The sequence below is a fragment of the Rissa tridactyla genome, chromosome 5 (assembly GCF_028500815.1).
Source record: "Rissa tridactyla isolate bRisTri1 chromosome 5, bRisTri1.patW.cur.20221130, whole genome shotgun sequence".
NCBI lineage: Eukaryota > Metazoa > Chordata > Aves > Charadriiformes > Laridae > Rissa > Rissa tridactyla.
In genome coordinates, this window is record NC_071470.1 from 55,721,121 (window position 1) to 55,748,021 (window position 26,901).

The following is a 26,901-nucleotide window of genomic DNA, read 5'->3' on the forward strand; positions in this document are numbered from 1 at the left end:
GTGAGTGGCTGTGTATGAAGCGTTCACGTAGTAGTTCTTACAGACACCATTTGTTCGGATTCTGGCCTGTTGCTTACTTCTGTAGTCTGTGAAAGAGGGGAAATATTTCATGTAAGTATTTCAGAAAATTGTTTAAAATTGTTAGGATGCCTTTTTGTAATATTTACTTGTAGTCCTTTAAGACTTCAACTGAATATTTCTGTTTATTTAGTAAAAGCTTTTCACACCTTAATGTTAAGTGATTTTTGAATTTTCATGTAACTGTTTTGACCCTGACTTGGAAAATTGTGTCCTGCCTTCTTACTTGATTTGGCTTCTCACACTACGTAATATTTCAAATTCATATTCAAAAGTGGTTCTTATGACATCATTATTCCTACAGCCTCACATCATTTTGAATATTGTTTTCTTTTCAGATGGAAATCTTAAGTTTTCTACTTTTTTGTTTTCTCCTCCACTCTGTTGTATATACTGTATTAACTGATTAAATAGATGCATTTGACTGTAAATTGATATGGGATGTCTACTTTTGCTGTCAAAATATATATGGAAAACTTTGAAAATTTCCTTATTTAGGAAATTTAGGCTGGTAAACTTGACCATCTCTCTAGTGCTTCCTGTAATGCTGCGAGTAACTAGTAAGCTGTTTTTACATGCAAATTTGCAAAACAATTGTGATATTGGAACAATGAGGCTTTTAGTCAATCTTCATTGCAGTGAGAAGTTGAGATGACACCTCAAGCTGTGTTAGGTGAAGGAAAGAATACAGGCAGAGGCATAAGTATGGAGGAATCATAAAAATTGCTGAAAAAGCTGCACAGTGACACATTATCATAAAGTTAATAGAGGTAAAGGGGATTGTAAAGACAAAATATAAAAGTTAAGGAGAGTATTTTCTGTTCTTATGTATTCTTCCTATTGGGACAAGGCAATGTCATCTTCTATTGAGAGAAAAACTATTTTTTTCAGAGGAAAGTTGCATCAGAACTACGTCTTGACAAAGACAACAGGAACTGATTGATGTTATTTTCAGTACATGATTATGCCCTCTTACAGGTTAAGTAAAGTTGGAAGAGGAATCAGAACAGAAGGTTAGATAGAAGAAGCAGTGTAGAGACAACATCTGAGTCTCTAATTATTTGCATTGTATATAAAGAATCCTTTGGCCTAATAAAACCGATATTAACAGTATAAGCTGCCTATATAAACTTCAGTTACGTATGACAGTATTGAAATTATAATTCTGTCTTGTGAAAATGGGAATTGCAGGAAACGAAATGATGTTGAGCTCAACATCAGTCAGTCTCATACCAGGAGCTCTAAGAAGAGGTAATGGCTGTAAAGTTCCCACATGTGGTGGATGTTCATAAATTCAAAAGACTGATGTCAGGCAAATTTAAATGGGTCAGTCCCTGAGACATTTGATCTGTCAAAGAAAAAAAAAAATGTAGTAGTCGTAGTAGTCTCATGCAGTCTTGAATTTCAAAAATTTCCAGTCTTTGACCCTTTAAGATACTAAGTATGACTTTGTGTTGCCCAGCCTCTAGTGCATACTGTAAAATTCTTTGCATTCTTTGATGTTGCTTTCAGAAGGATTCAGGGTGCATTGCATAGTCACATGTATGAAGTGATGAGACTATCTATCAAACTACTAACAATTTTCTAAAGCTTCAAGTCTTTTCTTGGCACATATGGTTTCTTTAAAAGGTCTTCTATGAGCTGTTCACTACCTTCTTGACATTAAATACTATTTCAAACAATCCTAATAAACTTCCTTTGCACTGTGTCATTGCATAATATGAAACATGCAGTCAGCTATTTTATATTTCTCATTCATCATTATAAGTGCAGCCAGAAAAGACTTTCCATATGTCTAGATAGCTAGCTTGCTAAATAGCAAGAAAAACAGATGATTTCTTCGTCTTAACAAAGGAAAAGCAATAGCTCTGTTATGAAAGTCAGGCTGAGTGATAGCTTTATTTGGACTCCAGTCTATTAGTTCATCTCCATGATTGACCAATTATGATTCATCTTTACAAACAGCAGTTATTTCATACATCCTGCTGGAGAGCACAGCAGTGGAATTGAAAAGCTGTCATGGAGCTCTGCCAATAAGGTCACTGATGCAGTTATAATATATCTGCACATAATTTAATCCCATTGTTGCATGTATTGAAGGCATGAATTCCAGTACTCTCACATTTAAAATCCTTTAATTAAGGATGCTACTTCTTGTCTCTTGCATATATTTAGAGTTCTAAAGAGGTGCTGGTTTTAAAGTATTTGAGGGATTTCGTTGGAACCTTCATAGCATGTAGTAGAAGACAGCTTTTCCCTTCAGCGCCCTTTAGATTTTATGACATAAGAGATTGATTTTACTTAGTCATTATAACAGGTGCTGAAGTTCTGGGATCTCCTGGTTCTCCAAGTTAGCTTTTAATAATTTTCTTTCCACACTTGCTTTTGCAAACTGTGTCTGTTACAGAAGGTAATTCATCAGTTTGTCTTTACAATCAGACTCCGGACACCCGCCACTCAATATCTGCTTCCTTTTTTGCACTGGCTGAAAAGGCAGTTTTGATAATAGCATGGTTAATTGACCAGTGAAATCTTTTTCTGCTTATGTTGTGTAGGAAAGGTGATTTCGTAACTTTGAAAATACACTTTTGGATAAGTGACAACATGCACGGCAAAGACAGTGATGGTAATGTTGGATGGTTATGGTTAATGTTAAAGAGTAAAATGCTGATCTTTTGAAACACTTTCAGCGTTTCTGGAAATTAGTCCAGTAATTTCATCTTGGGGCAAATATGCAAAACATATTGGTTACTTTTCCATGATGACTTTTCATCATTTTCTCTCCATTCACATTCAAAATAATCTTTGAATATGTATTACAAGGCAATAGTAGTGATAATATCAGTCAAACTGTATTTTGCTTCCTTAAGAAAGGCTAGCAATTTGCCCTCTTAAAAAAAACTATGTAAAGGCAACAATAAATAACACCTTTGAATTCATGGGAGGCATTGCGCATCATACGGTAAATCTGTCTAGGTATGTCTACCGTTTTGACAACTGAAACTTGCCATAGAAAGTTTTGCATTTATCTCTTATGAGTCTGAAGATGTATGACTGAGAAAATGATCCTAATCTTTCCTTTCATATATCCCCTGGCATAACAACTTTTTCTGTGTAGTATGTGAGGGAAAAAAACCTTTCATATTCCTGGCAGTGCCCTGAAAGAAATGGAAGCATCAGTGTTCTTTAGTATTTGCAGAAGATCTATCGTCTCAGGACCCAATAAGCTGCACTCTGCTATTGCTACAGTGTGGAAGTATACACCACTGTTCAAACATATTCACAGTATCAGGAAGCAACCTGAGCAATTGAAAATGAGCTCATCATTGTGAGTTAGAACTCCATGTTTGGGTACCATTTTTACAAATCCAAAGGGTAAAGTATTTTACTATGCATTTTAGTATGAAAAATTTGTCAGAAATAAAAAGTTGAAGGACTGCCTTATTAAAGAAGAAAAGTTAGGTTAAGAAAAAATGTTATAAGAGAGAAACCTTCATGGCACTGCAACATAACGAAAACTGAACTGGAAATAGTCAAATAATCAGTTCATCAACAATCCACAGTCTTGTTAAATTAGGCAATACTTACAGTGAAAAATAATGAAATAAAATAACTAGAAAAAATAGTTTGTATTTTTCACCAAAAATTATTGATTTAAAAACGAAATTATTCAATATGAGCAGGCCAATCAGCACTCATCTCAAAGATGCATGGACCTTAATTTACTGAAAATTACAGCAAGATTCACTTTTCTTTCAGTGGGATGAGAATCTGGCCCAGGAGGATCTAATCATTTGTTAGCCCATTGTTCAAAACTCAGTATTTTGTCTCTGTAAAGGCTAAACATTTGGGCTTAGTTTCCACATATCAGACACACTATATGCTGCTACATGTGGAGTAAGAAATTAAAATCCAAATGTTAACTTCCGTTAATGATGAACAGTAAAGTTCAAAAAAGAAGAGCTAGTGAACATAGAAGACAACTTGTCAAACCTAATAAAAAGTTTTATTGAAGTAGATCTCTCATTACTGTTCTTTCAAGTGTCTTGTTGTTTCTGAAGGAGTATACTGGGATAGTTTGCAACACAATTGCAGATGGTATTATCAAGATTCACTTAGTGAGGTTTAATGGAACAATACCTTTCTCTTAGCTTTGAGCTGCTCGTGATATTTGTTGGATGTGTCGCCTGGTATTTCTCCTCCCCACAGGGTAATTCCCACTATGGAGTAAGTGATGCCCATGACAAGCAGTGGAAAGCAGTAGACGAGCACAATCACAATGACATGATACCTGCAATGAAAAAGCATTAAGCCGATAAGTGCTTTCAGAGGAGCTATGCTAATGGAATGGGCTACTAGAAGTCAAGAGTGCTACTATAGCACAAAGTATGTTTTGTATTGACTGGCTAGTAGTCAGTGTTTTCCCTGTCTTTTTGAAAGTCTAGAATTGCACTGCAAATTAATTACATTTTAATGTAAGTGCTTTATGGGGTTTCTAGTTCTGATTCTGAACTTGCAGTAGCATAAAATAAGACAGACTCTATAGTTATCATGATTAGTGACTGCAGAATATGGTATGTTTGTCCATAACTAGCTGAATTGATTTAATTATTGCACAGCCATGTGTCCTAAGGGAAAGCTAGGGGTTTTTAGCTCTAGTCTGGACTATAAATGAAAACAGAAAATAAATATTTAAATGGTAAGGCCCTGATAAGTGTCCTGTATTACCCAAAGTGCTTCATATGGCAGATCTGTTGCCCATGTGCTACATAGTCATCGCTGCTGGTGTAAGCACTGGGGAGGGACGGAAAAGAACTTATTTTGCCTCCTGTTTGTTCCTGATTAAACGCCATTTTCAGATAAAATCCCAACAAATAATCAGTGAAGAATCCCCAGCCATCACTGAGAGTGACCTTACTGCCCTAAAGAGAAATATCTGTGCATGGCTCCTAAAGTGATAAAAATTATATATGATCAGGGCCTCTTTCACCTGCCTAAAAGAGAACAAAATGTCAAGTTTGATCCTGGATGGTTAAACAGGCTTTCAGCCTTGGATACAGAGTTCATTTTAAATGCCAATGAAGACATGAAAGGGCAAATAATGTTTCTATGGATAGGTAGCCACTCATTCCTAATTCTGACAGAGGGACAAATAGGATAAATTCAATGTAATTAACTGTTATTCTACACTTTTGGAAACTGGAACCAATTACGGGTTTTATAGTTTTCTTATTTGAACTGATATCTGACGTAAGTAATTGTGATAGTGTAACAGAATGAAGTGGGAAAATCCAATCCTTTGATGAACAGACACAGAAAAAAAGCCTGATTAGGACAATGAGGGGCTGGAAATACTTGTTTTCCTGGTTAGGATGGAAAAGAAGCTTGCTTTGAATTTTCTGTTCTGTGCCCGTTTATGACCACCTCTATCTGTATAGAAGTAGCCATCTTAAGTGAAGCAGTGATGGTAAACATGCAGAAATGAGATGGAGAACACTCATAGAAGTAGAAGAGAACAAAGGGGTTCCACTTATCACTTAAAATGCGCTATCTTTCTAGCTTAGAACACCCACTTTACATTTCTCAATGGTCAATGCTGTTAGTTATTCTGCATGTAGAGTTATTCTGCACGATACTCTATGGCTTTTGCTAAGTCCATTGCAAGCGTAGAAACCACCATGCACAAGTTTAAAGGAACAAAAGCTTACGTAAAATGCTGTTTTGGACCACCTGGCCATGCTACATAGCAAAGAGTTCTCCCAGGCATCACCTTGGTTATCGAATATAGGCACTGGGGAAAGGCCAACAGGAAAGCCAAAATCCATATGCTCCCAATGACCACTTTGGTAGCAGTTGCAGAGAGCCTGGGTTTCAAGGGATCAATAATGGCCATGTACCTGTGAAAGAAAGCAAAAACCCGTGCATAAGAAGCCCTCAGAGATTAGGTTGTATATAGAATCAATCAAAGCTTAGGGTTTGGAGAAGGATAAAAGCAGACATATTTGTCTCCCTGGAGTTCTGATGGCATTGTACTCTTTGAGTGGTTCAGTCCACATGAAGGCAGTGCTGGAAGAGAAAGAAGGTTCACTGAATATCATTTTAAAACTGTAGGACACCCAGTTAACCATATGTATACCAGCAGAGCAACTATTTCTCAAAGAGTTAGTTAACCCTGTTACTGCACAACTTGATGAAAAGCTACAGGGCAGCTGCATCCTCTGTTACTCTGCTACATAATATGGGGTTTATCTCTAATTAAAAAATTAACAGCCAAGCTGTCAGGATTATTAGTCATCTGTCCAAAAGCCACAGGAACCTGATAAGTCTGCATGGATTTATTTCAGTAAACAGACTGATTTTGCATCGTCTGCCAAAGAGCCATAGACTGCAGTTGGTTCATACAGAGACTGAGAGAGGAGCCATAGGAGCTTTTCCCTGGGCAATGTATCAGCGATAAAAGGACCAAGAAAAAAGTATGCATAAAGCATGACAACATCTCATTTGTTTTTCGGTTCCTGTGTTTTCAGGTAGGATACTCTTCTTGTTGCTGTCCTATAATTGTATTGGCAATCCACATATGCTGATATCTTTAGAAGAACATGCAAAAAATCAATAAAGTCAATAAAATCCCTCTAAGTAATTACAATTTAAAAGCATAGGAAAAAAGAGCAACAGGAAGGCATTAAGACAGACAGTAAAAGAAAAAAAAAACAAATCTTGTTTTCTGTCATTTGACCTCTGTTATAGATGCAAGGAGCAAGGGAGACACAGAAATTTTGTATTTTACATACTCCATATCAGATACTTCCCATGTTTTTCACATTTTTCATAACATGACTACTGCTTTGATTTCTGGGCTAAACCCTGAATTAACATATTTTCCATTAACTTCCCTGATCACTCTATTTTGTTTCATTTAACAATGACCAAATAATGACTTGCAAAATCATTAATCATATTAATTATATAGGAACACTATTCAAAATTTCCTCCACTATTAGGGGGAATGCTGATAAGTATCAGCCAGAATCACATTTAAAGAAATTTTTCTACTTCTATAAAGCCAGGGAGATATGGGCTATATTTATGTCTATACCATGTTACTGATATAGCATACTGAATAAGTAACTCCATGTTCTTTAATCTGACATCCTTATTTTTTCCAAAATAACACAAGGAAGTGGTTTTTACAGTAATATTTTGCTTCACATACAGAGGTTCCCAAAGCATATTAAAAAATCCTTTTATTCGTGATTGAAACGCAATGCTGTTTGTGAGTTAATGTAGGAGTTAATGGATCAGCAATTTAAATCACGAAATTTCCATGGAAGTATTCAGTGTATCTGTGCTTATCCAGGGAACCGAAGGTCTGCCCTTCTGCAGTCATTGGTAGCATTGACGTTCTACACTGTGTTTCCCAAACCATTGCTTTTCTGAAATCAGAGTTAGAATAGCAATGTTGTAAGAAGATCCTCAGGAATAACCAGGCAAGTCAAAAGAACACCAACAAAATTTAAATATTCTTTTCTGTGTTTCCTTATGCTTTTTTATTTTCATATTATATGAAAACTCCTGAAGCAAGTAGGAAACTGTGATGAATACGAAAAACAGCTTGAATGTTTTGGTAATGGGAGTTTTTCAAATTTCTTGGAGAATGTCTGCATCAGTTTCAACAGTTTGTCATCAGTCACAGCGCTTAGTACTAATTCCAGAAGAAGCAAACTCATTGCTGGAGAATAATTATGGCCCATATACTTTGACACTCTTTCACAGTATACATATCCAGTTATCTCATCATCTTTGACAAGGTTAATGGAGTATCGCAGGGATTTCCTAAAGGTCCTCTTATCTCTCACTTCTTTTCCATTGTAGGTCTCTAGTCTTCATGCCTAGTAACTCCCCTTATCCCTGTCTGTTTTGGGTTTTCAATACAGTTATAAAGTCATATTCCAGCATACATACATAGAGAAAATATTTTCGTAACTTTACAGTATTGCCTTCCTCCTTGTGTCATTTATAATTTCTAAAGAAATACAATAAGTAAAAGATATACTATGGTTCTTCATCTACTCTTTCTCTACATTTCTACCTTATATAAAGATGGATTGGGATAGATTCAGATACTATTTTCTGTATGGAAAAATACATAGGCCGTAATAGGCATTGTATGGCAGGACTGTGGAAGAAAAAATCACTTTGTCTCATCAGCATTTGTAGATTTTGTGCTATTTTTGAGACTTGGTGTTTCTGGGTGGCTTAGAAGTTATAAAATCTGTTTACTTTGCACTCACAGAAAATAAATGATTTTGTAGGTAAGCAAGTATAAATCAGTAAATCCTATTCAGAAGTGACACTAATATGCAATTATTGTTATTTTTCTTCCCTATGTTTATCCTTTAGACATTGGTAGATAAAAAAATTCAAAGCCATTCATGATGTTTACTTTTTTGTTCTCATCTTCTACCTTGGCTTTAGATCATGAGAACCCATCTTATACTGTTAGGTGACTGCTTGTGTCTGTGCTTCCAAATCCATAGAGTTTGCTACATTTTTCGGCAGAATTTGAACTGAAATCCATTGAAATCAATGGATAAGCTGCCATTGATTTGAATCAATCCTTTATTTGATGAGTAAGTTCTGGTCTGCTGCAATTAGAAAAGTAGCATTCATTTAAAATTAAGGAAAGTGCAACATGTCCTAATTGTTATAGTTACATGTCTAGGTTCTAGGCAGACATGCCCAAGATTTTTAGGTACAGACATTAGGTACAAGGCAATAATAATATTAATAAGTTAATGCTCCTTATAAGAATTTGTGTAAGTAACCTTCTGCATCCGTATTTAACTGCTATGACAAATAAATTTCATTCAAGATATTCCTAATTTTTTTAAACTTCATACTTGAGATGGGCAATTATAGAATAGATACTTGTTTTAGCAAAAATAACTCAGTTTATCGTTAACCATCAAATATGTGATAAATCCAACATCTGCCATTATTGTACTCAGCACCTAGTAGACATAATAACTATGCTAATACCCTGAAACATCTAAATGCTGTCAGAAACAGTGATCTAAACCAACTTCAGTTTTGCATCATCAATTTCCTTCTCTAGAATTTGAAGCCTATTCATTTTGCATTGCTTTTACTGCACTTATATATTTTTTTCCCATGGGGTAATTAATTCCCTTCTCCTTTACCTGTTTTTTTTTTTTTTTCAGCTAAAGTGGTGCTTTTGGTATCACATATTAACTAAAATGGCTTTATTCTAGTGCTGTGTGTCTTGTTCTGAGAGCAGTGGATATCACGAAAATATACAACAGTTGGATTGTTGCCCTCTACCCCCTAGTTCCCTTCTCCTCCAAAGAGTAATTACAATTTGGTAATGAAGATAAGTTTGTAGTCATGAGTCCTGTCTTTCAAATTGAGCTAGCTTGAGCGTGTTCTGCCAGATACTGTCCAAAATGCTTGATGATCTTTACCTGTAGTAGATGATAACCCATAAACAAGTTATCATTTTTACATGCTTGTGAGACTCTTAAAGCATCTCCTGCTAGCCTGGGATCATTCCTTTCAATTGCTAGTTTTCTTCAGATTGCACATTGACATTATTTTATGTGCTATTGTCAAATTTCTATTACATTCACATTATTCTTATTCCCAGTTATATTATTCTTATTCCCAATAGGTACCAGCAGTAATTCTCTTTGGCTATGATAAAATTCTGTTGTTATATCTCCCTGTCTGGGGACTGCTCTTTAAAGTTGTGGATTGTTTGTGTGAAATGACTCATGCAGCAGTACTGATGGAAATTTTAACTATTGTCTGTCTGAGTGAGGTAAGTCAAAGGACAAGGATCAGATGAAAAGCAGGCTACTTGTCTTTCTTGAAATTTGAGTGATAAGGCAACAGCCAAACCCTTGTACAAGACAGATTACAAAAATGTAGCAGGCAGTCATTCTAACAAACAAGATGGGGAGGAGGTGGAGGAACCTTGAACATTCTCTCCATAATGCCTTTGTGCAGGAAGGACTTAGCTGAGCAGAGTATTGACAACTCTCCACTACTGAGCCTTTGATAACATCTAATTTATTCTAATTTGCCAGTACACTAACAATTACAATGAAATGCCTAACTTGTTCCCTAAGTGGCTTTTCTTAGAAACAAAATTGCTTAATTAACATAATGAGATATTGCTTTACAGCTGCAATTGTTACACTCACTCGAATTTGTCATGTAAGTTTGGTAGCATTTTCCTAGAGAAGCCATCATTGCCATAACTAAGGGTAGTGGAAAGTGTGGAATGACTCTCACTTGCTGGTTAAAAAACACCTCTGTAGTTGAGCAGTCTCTGGATGTTAATCTCTGTAGCCAAAAGAAACCCAGAAGAGAACTGAGTCCTTCCTGCACTGTTAGCTTTCGTTTGCAAAGCAGGCTTAGCCACTCCTGCCTGTAATTTTTTTTGCTGGACATGTTATCTTTAACATTTATTAATAATATTCCAGGCTGCATCATTACGGGTACCTGAGGGGTGGTACATTGTTTGTCTATCTCTTCAGTCTCAACCTGGAGGAGCACTAGCTAATTTTTCAGTTGGCCTTTGACTTTGATCTCTGTTCATTTTGGCCAAGGTGTTTCCATCAGGCTAAAGGTTCTATGCTTAGGTGTTGCTCACAAAATTAGTGAGGTGGGGAGGCTAAATAGGGGATAATGTGTATGTATGATGCAGGATATTGCCCCTATATATTCCAGTTACCCACAGATGACAACTCTGTCTTGTCTTTCATTGTGTAGCTCTGTCATTGTGGCTCATTTCCTTACTCTGTTTGGTATCCTTACGTATATTTTGTATGGCAAAGTGCCAGATACATGGGGGAGCAGCAGACTTGTCTGAATTGTGCACTGAATGGTGCTGAACATGGTGTAGAAGAATGAGGATTGTGTGAGTAGGCCAGGAATGAAAGGAAGAATCATGAGATACAGGATCTGGAGCAAAAGCAAAAGAACTGAGATTGGGGAACAGTTTCCTGTGTGCAAAAACAGAACTGACACAAGAATAATGAGAAACTAATAGGAGGAGAAGCAAAGAAAGGAGAATTGTAAAATAATAGCAGATAGAAATTGATTGGAGAGAGAAGAAAATAAGAAAGGAAACTGGGGTGATGTGGAGGCAAAAGATATATGAGAAAAATCAGCCCTGGTGGACCAGAGATTCCAAGTTAAGTAGAACTGATAGAAAAGCACAATGTTTTGACACTAGAGCTCTATGGTGGCAAGACCTTTTGCCCCTCTGCGGGTGTACAGGAGAGAACTCCCAGAGAATTGGTCCCTCTCTGATCAGCCAACCATAAACTGCGTGTAAGGGGAACAGATGGACTTCTCTGATGCCATCTGATGTCATCTGCCTTAATGACTGTTTTGCTTCTCCACTGTTCTTTCAAGTGGCCTGAACTTATGCAGTCACTGAAACTGGTGTGTGCTGAGGCCCTCATAGGTCCACCATGTTCTGCGATATTTATACACAGTCCTTGGACCTCCTCACACTCTCCTCTCTTTCTAAGGACACTAAAAGATGGTAGGCATTCAAGATGAAGGAGGATTTACAATGGCTACAAACAACTGAAGACTTGTAACACCGCTGAAAAACATTCTGTAGCCACACAAACATTATTCAGTGGGGTGCTGTGCCAATTTGCTGTGCAGTCTTTGGACATTTACTGTTCAGTCAGTCACCAGGCTGCAGCAATGTGACCACCTGCCAAGTAGAGAGCTCTGAACTCTCACTGAGGTCGTTTGATTTCAGGGTTGGATTTCTAATGCCTTCTCACTCCAGTGGGAGCTGCTGCCACAGATATCTTGTTCCAGACAAAGAAGCAGGGATGCTGAATCTAAAGTATGTATCAACTGAAAAGAATTAACTCATTATGCGTATTTATTACAACAAGCATAAACCATTATTACCCCATCCAACATAAACACTAACACTTGGAAGATAATTATAAGATAGAATATGCACATTTAGAAATTTAGGGATGTAAACATGTGCAGTGAGAGACTCAAGCCAACACCGGCAAGAATATAGATTATTCAACATCTGCACCATGTTCTATGCATTACTCTAAAGCATTTTTAGGTAGCTCTTTAGTTTCATCATTAGAATCATTAGCACACGATTTTGTTTTGCTGCGATCATGCTATATCCCACTGTCATTGCTTTACTTCCAGCTTTGGCTTGTGTGAGTCTTTGTCCCTAGCTAATTACTACTGAAGTCATCAAGAGTCTTTTTATTGAACTTAATGAGAAATCAGTCAGACTGCAAGATATAACGGCTGGTGCGTCATGGTGTGCTTGCTGCACTGCTCTTTTCCTTCAAGAATTTTTTCTCATCTGCTGGGGCCAGAATAGATCTAGTTTCCCCCAGAACAGCTCAGTTTGGCTGGAGTCTACAATTTACTGTTTGGTACTTGTTTCTTGGGTTCATCAAATAAAGAAAATCTGTTTTCTCTGAAATGATAATAGACACAGTCCTCATTTGAATAACATTGATAAACTCTAACCTAGTGGTTATAATGACAGCATAATCGTGTAGCTCTGTTATAGTTTGTAAATAGCATAAGAGACAAATAACTGGTAAATGCTATAAAAGCTTCTGAAGTTTAAGTATTATGGTCCTGACAGTAGAAAAGAAAAAAAAAAAAATCCTAATTTATATTTTTGTAAAACAGCATACACTGGCTAATACAGGCAGGAAAATCTTCCCTCTTCAACACATTATTTAGAAAATTGTAGCAAAACTACATAAGATGTTTTTAAAACAAAATGATGCTCAAAATTGGATCCTACAAATGCCCATCTGGAGACACAGTTAGAACCCTTTAATCATCCTAAGTGATTTGTTTCACCTTTTTACAGTGTGTTTATAAACTCAAATGGGGAAAAAGTAATCAATTCAGCCCCAGATTGTAACAGGAAATTGGGACTTGACAAAGGAAGAGACTGAGAGAAAATCATAATGCTTGCGTGTAAGTGGCTCATCAACAGCAAACAGCAGAGTGCACTTCCTTCATGAATGCACAGATGCTGTTACTCCCTCAAAACAGAAGCTGGTTTTAAACCTTTGTATTTGGAATCAACTGGTCATTAAGAAACTTAGGTACAAAAATTGCTATGATTCCCTGCCCTTATTTAAAACATTGTTTTGGAAAGTCCTACAAAAGGTCCCTGTGAGGTAGATACAGTAGACTAAAGGGGATGGAACGAACTGTGAGATTTTAGAGGCATTTTTTGTATGATGAAACCCAAATCTTTAACTTTTGCATTCGTTAATCTTTATCTTCTACCTACTAGTGCAGGGCTTTGTCTTTTCTTGTGGGAGTGGGCTGTATTCATTCTTTTAGACTGACTTTCTCTGCAGGAAGAGTGGCTACAAGCATTTTTGTAGGACTGTCTCTCATTGTCTAATAAGACTAGTTTTGGTGGCCAGAAGGATCTACGGTGAACAATGCTACTGTTACACAGTGATCACCTTAAAGCTAACAGCATAAAGAAAGAGTGTATGACAGCATGATAGATAAACAAACACATTGTACATTTGAGAGATCAGTGGGCAATATCCCAGAGGGATAACTTGGCCTTGATTTATCCAGAGGCACATGTGCTGCTCTCGGTGAATGGCTGTTGTGATTTGAGCAGGGGGTAACGCTGCAGTTTTTCTGAAATCAGAACTAGTGTCCAACGCCTTGCTTTTGGGTATCTCTTAACAGAAACCTTAAAACACGAATACTGAAATTCTTCAATATAGCTCAGTTCTTGTAAACAGTGCAATGCTTTCTGCTTGAGGAATGTGTTTGTGACTGACAATGGGCAAGATATTTATAAGTATGCAATTGATTTTACACAATGTATTCTATACCTATGCATATTCATAGAAAAGGGATAACATTTTTCTTTGGTCTGTCTCATAAAATGACGGACTAACTGAATTCCTCTGACAGAAGGGCTTCTGTTTCTCCTATTCTTTGAATATGATCTACCTGGGCTGTCATGGACCAATATTAATGCAAAGTCTGCAAAACCAGCCCATCTGCACAGATTACAACCCATTCTGTTATTACCTGCATTTCTGACAACGTCATCTGAATGGCTTCCTTCTTGTTTCTGCAGTTATTCTGAAATAATTTATTTTAGGTAAACACAAATACGTGAATGATACAAATTTCTCTCCTGGTTGGTAAATTAGTCAGAAATACATTCATATAGGCAATAATATTGAAGAAAAAAAAAACAAAAAAACAAAAAACCCCAAACCACCCAGCCCTTAACTATCTTTGAAAAGTACTGCAGGCTGCATTACATAGTAAACCACAGATACATCTTTTAATAGTTTTCATTAAGCTATAAGTAAGGACACTGAGAAAATGTATTTAAGGTTAAGACTCTGTCTAAAGTGAACTTCTCATTTGAACATATGGTTCGAACTTGTCAAATGTTGTTTCCTGCCCAGAACAAGAAGACGTGGGGCTAATCACTGTCGTAAATGTTGCTCATAGTCCTCAAGATAATACTGGCATATCAACCTTGGTTTTTCACTGCATCTTTTGAAAGCAGCTTGTTAAATAGAATATTTACTCAATGCAAAACAAAGAGGAAAAAAATAGCTGTTATGCCTATATTTAGTCACAAACTGTCTCAGAATGGTATTAGTAACGTAAGTGTGACATGAATTTTGACCAAAACCCAAAAAGATTCTGTCTTTTTGCCTGATCGTTATGAGTTTGTACCATAGCAAGAAAGGGATTGTTTTTCCTATGTTTCTGGCAGTCTGAAACTTGTAGCAGTTGCATCAGAATGTTCTGCAGAAAGTATTTCACCTCTTTTCTCAGAAAGAAAGAAGGAGAATTGTCAAACACAGAATATAATTTTAGGCTCACATAAAGAGTCCTTTATGTTTCACCTCTTAATTTTTGAACCCTTAATGCTCTCCTGTTCAATGTTTTCCGTCCAGTTCTGAGGACTAGTATTTTGCAGAGGGCAGCCTAGATACTGGAATCCAGAAATGCGTTGTGCTTTATCTTAAAATACAAATCGGGAAACACAGAGAAATGGAGAAGGGATTTCCTATTTGAATTCTATAGTTTGACTGGCAAATTAATAGTAATAATAATAGTGATAATTTTAAAAGCATATCTTGTATTTTTCCCTTCATGGTAAGCAGTGACTCAGTCTGATTCATGAAGTCATGATTATGAAATCATCCATTAGTTTGGAAAAAAAGCTATATTGAACTTTAGTTTGGGGGTAGGGCAGGTAGTGTTTTGTGTAGTTATGTGAAACCAGAGGCAGATAAAGCTAACAATAAAATGGCGTCTTGTGGAAAAAACAGCACAGTGAGTTTACAGAAACTCCCTTCATCCATTTCTTTGTATGAAAATATTCTCAGGTATGAGGGGGAGATCTCTTTGGGGAAATAGCCTGTAAAGCACAAGAAACCTGAATATAATTCATCTAGATTTTTGTTTTTCTTGTTCCTATCTTTGTCTGTCTCACCCTGTTCTTCAGTGCAAATTCTCTCTTTTACAAGGAAACCATTTCCTTTGAGATGACAGAGTTTGAGGGAAGGGGAGTGAGAGAGGGGCCAAAGGCTGCAGTTCTATTGGGCTCAGCTCTGTGCAGGGGACAACAGGTGGCCAGGCAGTGCAGGTTTCCTGCCTGCCATTGCTTCAACCTCCTCTAGTCACTGGTGAGCCAAACACAAAACACTTGGTACCAAGAACACGTACAAGAATGCAAGTACCAGTATACACCTTCTTGGTGTGCATCTTTTGCTGATGCCACTACCATATGACCACAACGTAGGGTCATGCCCTCTGCATGCCATATCCTAACCTGTTAGACATGTTTGAGATCATTTTTTGACATACATGTTTCCCTATAGGTCAGTGTTTCTGAGCACACAGGACAGGTAACCGGTACTTAACTCCCAATTCAGAAAATGTTACTCTATATCAAAGATGGTCATGTACAGTTTGGCAGGAGTATCAGTTTAAAATGTTTATGGCACATGAAAGCCTTGAGTAATTTGTCCCAGGATAGGAACTCATGCAGACAGATCCCAAAATTTATTCTGCTGGAAAGATAATATATTTTTTCAATGTGCCAACTGCCTACTTCAGAATTTCAGTAACAGATTCATTTATCGGGCTTGTGGTACTACTTTGTGACAATAATAACTGCTCTTACAGCATACACTTGAAGAGAATGAAGAGCCTAAGTGATATTTTGAGGATCTGAGTGTGTACACATGATGAATTTAGGTTTCATTTGATAAATTGAATCATATGTTTGTGCCTCATAACTGTCTTCTTTTACAAGCTTGTATCATATTACTTATGCTGGAGTCTAATGAGTGTATAGAGGGACTATTAACAGCCATCAATAACTGAACAATGTTACAGAAAAAAAGAAAACTGACCCAGTATACGTGTGCTTCTGTAGACATATTAGAAGTCCAAGAAACAAGGTGGGAAACTAGAATAGTGAGGTTTTAATAATGATGTGGGTGTAATAGGCATACTAAAACATAGGTAGGACCAGTGTAACACTGCAATACTAAGGTTCATGAAAAAGAGAGGAGATTGTGCAATAGGAGGAATGTTAAATATAGTTTAAAATCAAGTCAAGTAAAACAAATGTATTCATGAATAATGTAGAATTTTATGGTTTGACTGAAAAAATAAACTGCAGGATTACACACTTATCTAATTCACAGTAATAATGATGATATGCTAAAAGAAATTAGAAAGGCTGTGATAGCAGGTAATGCAATAATAATAGAAGATTTCAGTCACTTCTATGCAGACAAAAAATATATTCTTGGTCAACAGTAATGACTGCTCTATGGAGCATCTATGAGGAGAAGCCTGAAGTAAACAAGGAGCTCTTAAGTTGGTCCTGAACAGTGTCTATGGTCAGGCTTAAATGTTATTATTCTTCAAATAGTGTCTAGAGTATGTCTGGCTGTACCATCTCTGCAGAAACAATAAAAGCCAAAAAAAGCTGCTGTGGTAGTGTTTCATTTAAAAAGGAGGATCTATAAAAACTTTAGGAAGCTTATTAAAAAGAAATTATAAGGGCAACCAAAAGGAAACAGAGACTGCTATTAACAAGAATCAGTCATATTCTGAAACACAGAGATTCTCTAATTATTGAATATTTTATTAATGAAGGTTAATTTGATTTTAAGTCTGGTGTTCAGCAGAGGGAGTGTAGGGGTGTTGGAAAAGAGAAAGCTGGGCCCATGGCTCTTGGATTCTGATTCTCATTCTGCTGCAAATTGTTTGATTATTTGATTTTTCAATCAAATTTTTTAAAACATCCATCCTGATATCAACGTGTTATTCATGTCAACAACATGATGCTGTTTAGTCATACTTAAGTGAGCTGTCTGGGGTACCCAAGGTAAGAGTGCTAATATACCTGTCTTTTAGCTCTAATTTTAATAGCCTTATTCCTTCTAGAATTGCAGGCACAGTTTTGTGGAATAAATACAAATAGGAAGTTTGCTAACAGCTCTGTTGGACTAGACAAATATAGAATAGAGTTCTGTATCTGCCTGTAGGTCAAAAAAAGGGCATTTCATTCTAACAGAAGGACCAAAAAACGGGGAAGAGATTAAGTTATTGAAATTGTAACGGGACTTTGGGACATGATCAATTTTTAAGTTTTAAAAATGTTGATTTACTTTGATAATGTCCTGATTTGAAGTTAGTTGTTGGACTTTCATTATTAATGGCTCACTGAGGCAGCAAATTGTAACAGCTCCAGAGTTTACATCAACACAACATGTGAGGAAAGTCTTGTGATTAGAACAAAGCGCATGAAAGTGGAATTCTCTTTAACATTAGACTTTATTATTCTGTTGCAATACCTTTGGCTCTGCAACTAGCTGAACTGAAAAATGGGCTGGGATTTTTGCAGAGTATAGGGCTAGGATAGATGGGTAACATTTGGCAGAATCTGATCTTTAGAAAGGATTAGGTCATATCCATCATTTTTCTCTTTCCTAATAATTTCTTAAAAAAATATTACATACGTCTTTTTGATGCTATTATGTTGACCCATGTTGAGCAGCAGTAAGCCTTGTAGGCTGTTTTGCAGTAATGCAGAACATTGATGTATCATAAATGTAATTTTATTTACATTTGTATGAAATATTGGCATATATATGTCATTCTTTTAAATTACTTTTGCATATAAAGAAATCTAATATATATGTAATAACTCTTCAAAGACCCAAAGTTCGCTTGCATACTGGGAAGAAAAGAAATGGTAAGATGCGAATAGCATCAGCAACTGCTCACCATCACTGTTAGAATACCAGAATCTGTTAATTCCAGAGCAGTTGCTTTTACAAAGAGTTAAACTCGTTGAAATGAAGAAATCCTTATGGAATTGCTGAAAGAACAATAACTGAGAAAGTCATACTGTAGATGTGCTAATAACAGGAAAAAAATGCATAAAAATATACTAAGTGCTCTATTGAAGGCACATTATTTTATGCTATATTGCTACATCTCCAAACTTCCACTTTAACCATGAAATGTCTGCAGAGAATTTCCAGGCCAACACACAGAGAACTAGTTGTATAATGAGGCAATCTTGGGATTGGAAATTAATTGCCAGTGTACACGAATCATCTCTTTTGCATGCTAAGAGCTAGTAGGAAGAGACAGTGGGTCTTCAATGGCCAGGGCCAGATGGCTTAAGTTCTGCCTAAGTTACTGTCTTTTATGTATCCAAAAACTGTACCACAGACAGTAGTCACAGATGGAATTAAGACATGTGACCCTTTAGTATCATGCATGGGCCAGTGGCAAGGGCATATTGGCTCTGGAACTATCCCCTATTCAGTTTATTTTAGGCTATTGGAAAAGTTTATCCCCATAAGGTAGCTAAAGGAACTATTGCACTGGAAGCAGTGTACCTGTGGCGCTGTGCAGCACGAGATGCAGAAGAATGAATGCCTACGAAGCAGTACAGTGTAAAATCTGTGCTGCTTCTGGTACTTGAGCTGGCTTGGTTATAGCTACCTGTGGCATCTCTGCAGTAGACTGCAATCAGCCTGTTGGAAAAGTAGAAGGCAAGGGAGAAAAGGGGAGAAAGACCACCAGGAGGGGGTAGTCAGAAATGTAAATAAAACCACATAGATTTGAGTCTTATGTTCAACGACCAGGTGGTCATACAGCAGTCTTGGATACTTTCATCCTCATCTCCAGATATGGCACACCCCACTGCAGGAACCGTCTACTCCACAGAAGTCAGTGACAGTCCAGTAATTTCACAGTGCACACAACTTAGACAACATGGCCTACAGAATCAAATGTGAAAGGAAATATGTATTGCCCATGACCTCTGCTAGTGATGTCTAGAACCACAGTGACTCATTCATACTCTGTGAACATCTAGGTGTTCTGAAATGATCAATGGAGCATATCACAATATACTTTTTAGTGAGTTGCAGCCTATGACCCTTCAGTATTTTGGTATGTTAAAAATTTCCACTGGAAAATCATCTGATATGATCCCATCATTTCAGTTCCCTCAGTAGCTTTATCCAAATTTGTAGATTTATTTTTTTTAATTTTTAAATGAACATGAATGTGCAAGGATGAGTTTACTGGGTCAAAACTAAAGCAGAGCGTCCTGTCTGAAGCACTGGCTGAACTTTTACTGAAGGCAAAGGGGAACCAAAGTTTTAAAAAATGTCCACCCAGCAGATCTGTGCCCTGGAATAGGGCAGTCTGTACCTCCAAGGACATTCCTTGGAATTCACTTTGACCCTCAGTTTTCCTCTTTACTATGCGTGTTTTACAGAGGTAGTTGGGAAATAGTTACTGAACACATCATGTGTGATTTGGTATAAAAGAAAAACAAATAGCAGTGTGAATAGGGAAGGAGGGATAGACCGCTTTTCTGTTTGTTTTACACGATGCTCCTTGGTACTACAGAGGGCTCACCTAAACACAGCTGTGGCATTGTTCACTGTGCTCCCCACAAGGGAACATTTTGATTTATCTTTGGGGGCAGGTGAGCTTGGAAGATGTGGTTGGGTGGAAATTGTGATTTCTTCTGTGGATTTTCAGACAAGAAATAGATCAGAATGAGTAACAGTAGTAATTGACTCACTTCTGAGCACCAGTGTCTCACATTGCTAAACCAAGGAAAACGTTTCCAATACATTTGTATCTGACCATTGCACTTCAGTCAGCGTGGAGCAGAGCTCAGTCTGGAAATGCATCCTTTGGATTCCCAAGAAACTGTATTCACTTTGTTTCCAATTTCCTAGATAAATTTAGGAACTTTCAAAGTAGTAAGTACTGCATCTCTGTGGGTGTTTTTGTCAGAAAAATGAAAAAAAACTCTTACTCAGAGCATCCTAGTAACTGCTCGGCTAATGACATGATCATCTGCAGCAATAACAGTTAAATCCTCAGCATCAACTAAAACCCCCTGAAAACCTCGAGCTCGGTGAGAATCTTAAGCTAAACCCAAATTGACAATGGAAGAAATCTCCGTGTGGTTAAGGATGGTATCACTGGCTTTACACTACCTCCTCCATTATTAATGGGAAGTAAGAGTCAGGAACGAGATACATCACTGGCAGGAGGAAAGTATACTGATTTCCCCCTGTCTTCACCCATCCCTGCAGCAGAGAGGTAGAAGAGTTGCTAAGAATCTCATTTTCAGCTTTATGGAACAGAAATGCATGTGGCTGAGAATGACACGTAAAATTTGCAATTAGTAGGGCCAGCAGAAAATCATTATTATGAACTAGTCCACAACAACACACACAAAAGGTACAACAACACGTTTCCCAATCTTTGCAGCTGGAAATGAGAAATAGTGTTTCAGAAGATGGATTGAACCTTATAAAAATCTTAGCTACCATCACTGGAAAGTGCTGTGGTTCTGCCAAGTCAATTCAGGCAAGATGCATAACATGATTTGAATATGTAGGAAGGAGTTTTTGAGTAATTTCAGTGCATTCCTAAAAGGAATAAAGGATCTGAAGTACAAAGTGATCTGGTTTTATGAATGAAAATTCATGAATTTATTTGATTTCTAAAATATAGGCTAAGTTATCTCTCCAGCAGAGCAAATGTGAAAATGATCATGAAGAAAGGAATGTTTCCTAGGGGAGACTCACAGCACCTTCTGAGAAAGATGGTCCATCAAAGCATCTCTGTTGGAAATCTCACAACTACATTTCCCCTTTACTCTCATAGAGACTACAGCTGTCCTATTCCATTATTGTCAGAAGCACAAAGGTAAAGTTTTTCCCTGTCCTGTTTTCTTTCACAGACACAAAGGCTTGTTTTGCTGCAAGTAATCAGAAAAAAAATCAAGCACTTCGAAATCATGTTATACCAGACCTCTGGATATGCACAGATGGCAATGTAAATAGTCTCATTAGTTAAAATCAGGAGGAACCAAGCTGTTCAGAGCTGTCTATGAGAAGAGTTATTAAAACAGGAGTCTGAAGTGATTTTTGAAGAGGAGGAAAATGCCTCTGCCAGCTGCAGAAATAAAAGAGGAGGGAAATTTGAAATCCTCTCCCTTTACACACAATCTCTACAACTCCTTATCAGTATGAATTAGATGACATTGACTGAGGGACAGATGCTGTTTTCACAGGTGGGGAAGCAAAACCCTGAGCAATGGCTGCTGTTACAGTATTAGTATTAAAAGACAGAGCCCAGAGAGCAGCTGTAGTCAAACAGAGAGAGGCAGTGTTTGTTGTAAAAGAAAGCAAGAGAGTAAAACCAATGAAAAGCTGAAGGAGAAAGAACAAAGACAGGAAGAAAACCAGTGTGTTAGGGAGAGATCTTAAAGAAGTACAGAGGAGCACAATCAATGGACTCTTAAGGACTCTGCCTCTCATCATTTAATGATTGTTATCTCTGTATTTTTATTTCAGTAGAGAATCTGATCTCAGGCTCTCACCCCTAAACTTTTCCTCTCTTTTCTCACCTGTCCACAGCTATCGCTGTCATGGAGTAGATGCTGGCGAAGACAGCTGTGATTGGGAAGAAGTTGTGGAAGCGGCAGTAAGCCTCTCCAAAGTACCACTCGCTGTGCAGCGCGTAGATGAAGTTGATGAGAGTATTGAAAGCAGCCATAGAGGCATCGGAAAAGGCCAGGTTCACCAGGAAGTAATTGGTCACTGTCCTCATGCGCTTGTGAGCCAGGATAATCCAGATGACAATGAGATTTCCAAAAACAGCCACTGCCACCACACCACCATAAGCAAGAGACCACAGGGCAATGCGCCAAGAAGGTTGCACAAACTGATTGGAGAAGTTAGCTGCTGAGGATGCTACAGGGGGAGAAGCATTTCCAGCTGGTGCTCCCAGCACCTGTCCCCAGGGATCGCCCACTGCAGCAAGGCTCATGTTCCACCTGCTGCTCATGCTAATGTTCCAGTCGGCTGTGGGGACAGAAGTCATGTTGGACGTTCCTCTCCTTTCTTCCAGGAATGATGTGCCTCTCCCACCTCCCTCTCCCAACCCTCCAAAATCCCCACCAACAGATAAGAAGAGGAAAGAAAGAAAAAAGGAAGTACAGTAGCACAGCAGGTACTGGGAAGGAGAGATCTGTCAGAAAAAGCTTTGGTTATGGTGTTCAAACTGTTAGAAATGCTGAGATGTACTAGCTGAGACAGAAGAGCTACCTCTGGGTAGAAAGCATCCCATTCCTCCTCTATACAGCTGCCTCTTGCTTTTGGTTTTGCTGAAGGAGAAAGGGATTGGGAGCCAAGGCACATTTTATAGGCTTGTGAGTTCCCAGCGTCATGAAGGGAGTGGAGCAATAAACTCCGTCAGCTGGTAAGATAACACCTCTTTCTCTCTGTTCTCCCTCCTCCCCTTCTATTTCATTCATTGCCAGCAGCAGGCACTTTCAGGAGCTGCGGAGAGCACCACGGGGAAAATGAATTCTTGTCTTGTTTTTGTTGAGAGATTTGTTTTATATTGCCTTTCTTTAAGTTTCATTATTGCGCTTCCTTTTTAAATAGTCTTTTTGCCCTGTCTTTGCAGGGCTAATTAGCTGGCTTAGTCAAACATCCCAGGATTGAGACTGCTTTTTATTAAAGCTGTTTCCGGAGGAATTTATGAATTTATTTCAGATGAATTCAGATCTGTACTTTTTTTTTTGTGTGTGCTGTTCTTTCATTTAGTACACAGTTTCCTTTTAACCATTCCGTTAACTACGTATTTGGAATAGCGACCTCTTTCAGATAAAGAAATGCATCCTGCTGCTCCCTTATTTCGCTTTTCAATCTGTAAAATTTAATGACATCAAGAAATATTTATAAAATTAAAATGTGACTGTCTTTTCCTTACAGCACTAACTTTGGTGCCTGTAAAGCTATTTGCATGTTCAGCAGACACTGTTTTTTGTTGAAACACTATGCAGCCCTAAACATAGATGTCCTTAGATATGGGTAAAATGGTAAGGGTTTGTTTTCTTTGTGTCTTTGAAAAAAAATAATATTAAAACTCTTTTTACTTATTTGCATTAATTCCACACTAGTACTATTATTATTTTGAGTAAATAATATTTTTATATGCAGTGATTTCTATACTGGTAGAAAAGGGTAAATGAGGAATTTGATACCTGATGTTTTCACATCCAAGAAATCAGTTTTCTTGTTAATGTGCTAACAACAGCTGGCATTGGGAATGCATGCTTTGTGCAAGGGTTGATTGCAAGGGACTTCAGCTAACAAACCTTTGTTATTCAATAGTCTTCAGGGAGAAAATGTGTTTTAGTGCTGATCTGCTCCACGCTTCAACAATTTAGAGCTACCACTTATCATCAGCAGAGATTTCAACTGTATCACAGCAGTGGGAGCTATTCAATACCCCTATTAGCAATGACACATTCTACATTTTTTTAAACAAAAGCTTTATACAAAAGTCAAATATTCCTGTGTGCCACTTCCTCCCTGCTGTATTTACCCAATGGAAGTAGTGTCTGCACTTTAATTGTCAGGTCTTCACTGCAGTTTTAATTTGAATGACTGCATTTGTGGCCATTTCTATATATTTCTCAGGTCTTACCAGCTGACACAATCCCAAGTGGCAGCCCACCCCAGTGTAAGAAGCTCTGCTGAAAACCACCCTTTGCTAGAGCATGTCTGGAACCTACACATACACTGCAGGTCCTCATCACAGGAAAACCACTGGAGGTGATCCTATAGTTCCATTTAGAGTCCTACATCTTCCATCTGCATTGTCTTTCATCCTCTCCCTGGAGGTGAGTCTGAAGAAGGGAACAGTAGCTCACACACCATTTCCTCAACAGGCTTTGTGCCCTGTTCTCAAGAGATCCCATAGTAAGAAACTGTACTAGTGCTGAGCGGGCTGAACCACTCTTTAAGCTAGCTTAAACTACAGTGAACTGTAGGATATACTTCTCTTCCTTTTGGACGTGTATAGAGGGGACTTTGGAAAGGCAGTGAAGAATAAGTGGTTGAGTAATTCATGTGCGCTCTTCTGGTAAAGTCAGTGGGGTGCTGGCCAGAGGGTTATTAGCTAAGGGCTCCTTGTTGTATCATATTGTCCAAAATAGGCCAGTGGGATAGACTGATAGAATCCCGTACCTGGGTGAGGAAATGTGACTTGTAATACATTATCTAAGTCACAGGCAAAATCCAAATAAGAAATTGAATTAACTATGGTAAAGAAAATCTCTGTGAGTGACTGCTTTCTGGTCACCTGCTATTTGCTGTTCTCTTTTGCCCTTCTGCTGGTAGCTACTTTGTGCTTGTACAATCAGCTGTGGTTAAACTTGTGGCTATAGCAGTTCCTCATTCCCAGATTCACAGAAATACTTAGAAATGTGAAAGAAACATCCAAAGTGTGATCAGGAAAGTAGCTGTTATTGTTTGTAGGTCTTCCTTTCTGTTATATCGCTTGAAGCTATTTTTTCACAGTTCCAGCACAACCTTTCCTACTTGAGCCCAGAATGAAAGACAAGATCTTGACTTAGCATCTTGACTACAAGGTAGATTTAGAAATTATTCTATTCTTTGCTATTTATGAGACTATGATTTAATCTTCTACGGGTCTTCTGGTGTACTTGAAGTTTTCCTCTGAAGTCACTCTTCCACTAAATTCATCTCTGTACTATGGGAAAGAGAGCCAGAGAATGTCATCAGTAGGGGACGAGTTAGGGATTTGTTGCAAAACAGCAGCCTGCACAGTGTATCTATCTAGCATGAGTGCTAACTGCATCATTGTTAATTAGGGCAGTTCTGTTTCACAAGACCTGTCCCCTATGGTTCCTTTCTTTTGCATATAGCACTGGGGGCATTGCTAAGTTTGCTTTTGGTTTTAGATTTGCTTGCTTGATTAGTCTTAGCCTAATGACCTCATTCCCTGCATCCTTCTTCCAGCCTCCAGCTGGAAGAGACGATCCTTCAGCAGCGGCTTTGATGGTCCAATTTTTTTCTTCAGCTTTGATATCTCCTGTTTATCAGTCAGTCATGTAAAATTTTAACTATGGCAGGAAAATTTTTGCAATTTAAGGATGCTGAGCACTGTCCTATTTATTATGGCTGCTCGTTAGCATTGTGCTGCTGACATGACAATGTCAGCCTACCTGGATTTTGAACAGTTTGCTTTTATTTGTGTGGCTTAAAACACAGCTGGAAAACTCAGTTTGAACTTGGTTTCTGATTATTGCTTATGAATGCAAAAGTCTTCTTCCTGGCACCAACTGAAAATGACTCAGTGGGATACCAGGCAACTTCACAAGCATGTGAGTAAGGATGTTGCAGCAAAAGGGTAGGCCAAAACTGTAAGTATTGGATGTGGCTCTTCATCATAGCTAAAGGCTGGCAGAAGGGTGGGGACAGTCAGAGCCAAAGAACTGATTACAGACAAGTTTTCTTCCTGAATGGGATGCTGAGGTGAAACTTCACTAAAACTACTTTTAGAATAAAGGAAAACTCAGCAGGTCTAGGGATGAGTTATGGGAAATTAACACTAAATAGAAATGAAGATTATTCTGAATTATAGGTAGCATTCACAAATTATTTTGTATGAGAAAACTTTTATTCTTCTTTGATGAAGGAAAAACCAGCAGGATTTCTTCAGCCACTGAGAGTTTGATCTTCTGATCCTCGTGGAAGTCTGAATGCACTTGGTTTCCATTGTCACCAGCATAGCTTAGTCCTCTGGTTTTCAGTTGCTGCAGATAGGACCTGACTGAAGGGCCTGAATAGCTGTTACAGTGAGGTGCTTGTGTCAAGATGTAAATTGTAGGGCACAGTTCTGTGAAAAATAATTCTTATTTATTTTCTTTCCCAATCAGCTAGGGCTGTGAGAGGAAAATACATAATACAAAGTGCGATACTAGCAATTTTTTGGAAAAAAATTAAGTGGATTGATTCAAGTGGTTCTTCTACCTGACAGCAGTATATCTGGAGAGGAGGTAAAGGCAGAGTGAAATAGGATGTGATATAATAAACATTTTCTTGGGCTATTGTGATTAGTCTTCTTTCCTGCTCTGATTCTTTTCCTCTTTACATTCTTTGTTGCAGTCCCTAACACAAATTTGTATGAAATCTTCACTGAAATATTTTTTTTTTCTAAACGCTGTACATTCTTTATTTTCTCAAGTGGGAGACAAATTATTTGCAACTGTAATTCCCGGCATCTCTGCCTTTTAATCTTTCTCCAACTGCTCAAGTGCCTGTCTAATGTCATAGGTGAGATGAACTAGCAACTTGCATATATGTATGCACTCATATATGTTTC

The 26,901-nt window shown here is 37.8% G+C and overlaps 1 protein-coding gene across 2 annotated transcripts in view; it reads right to left on the reverse strand.

The window, feature by feature from the left end:
* TACR3 (tachykinin receptor 3) overlaps positions 1-22,901 on the reverse strand; it is a 36,902-nt gene extending 14,001 nt beyond the window's left edge. The window contains exons 1-4 of one of the 2 annotated variants that reach the window (XM_054203175.1): positions 22,823-22,901; positions 22,109-22,577; positions 5,787-5,975; positions 4,219-4,369 (exon numbers count right to left, since the gene is read on the reverse strand). In XM_054203175.1, the coding sequence (XP_054059150.1) occupies positions 4,219-4,369; positions 5,787-5,975; positions 22,109-22,577; positions 22,823-22,901 (888 nt within the window). Of the gene's footprint in view, positions 1-4,218; positions 4,370-5,786; positions 5,976-22,108; positions 22,585-22,822 lie in introns of those variants that run through there. The other variant, XM_054203176.1, reaches the window with a different exon arrangement.
* Between the last annotated feature and the right edge of the window lie 4,000 nt (positions 22,902-26,901).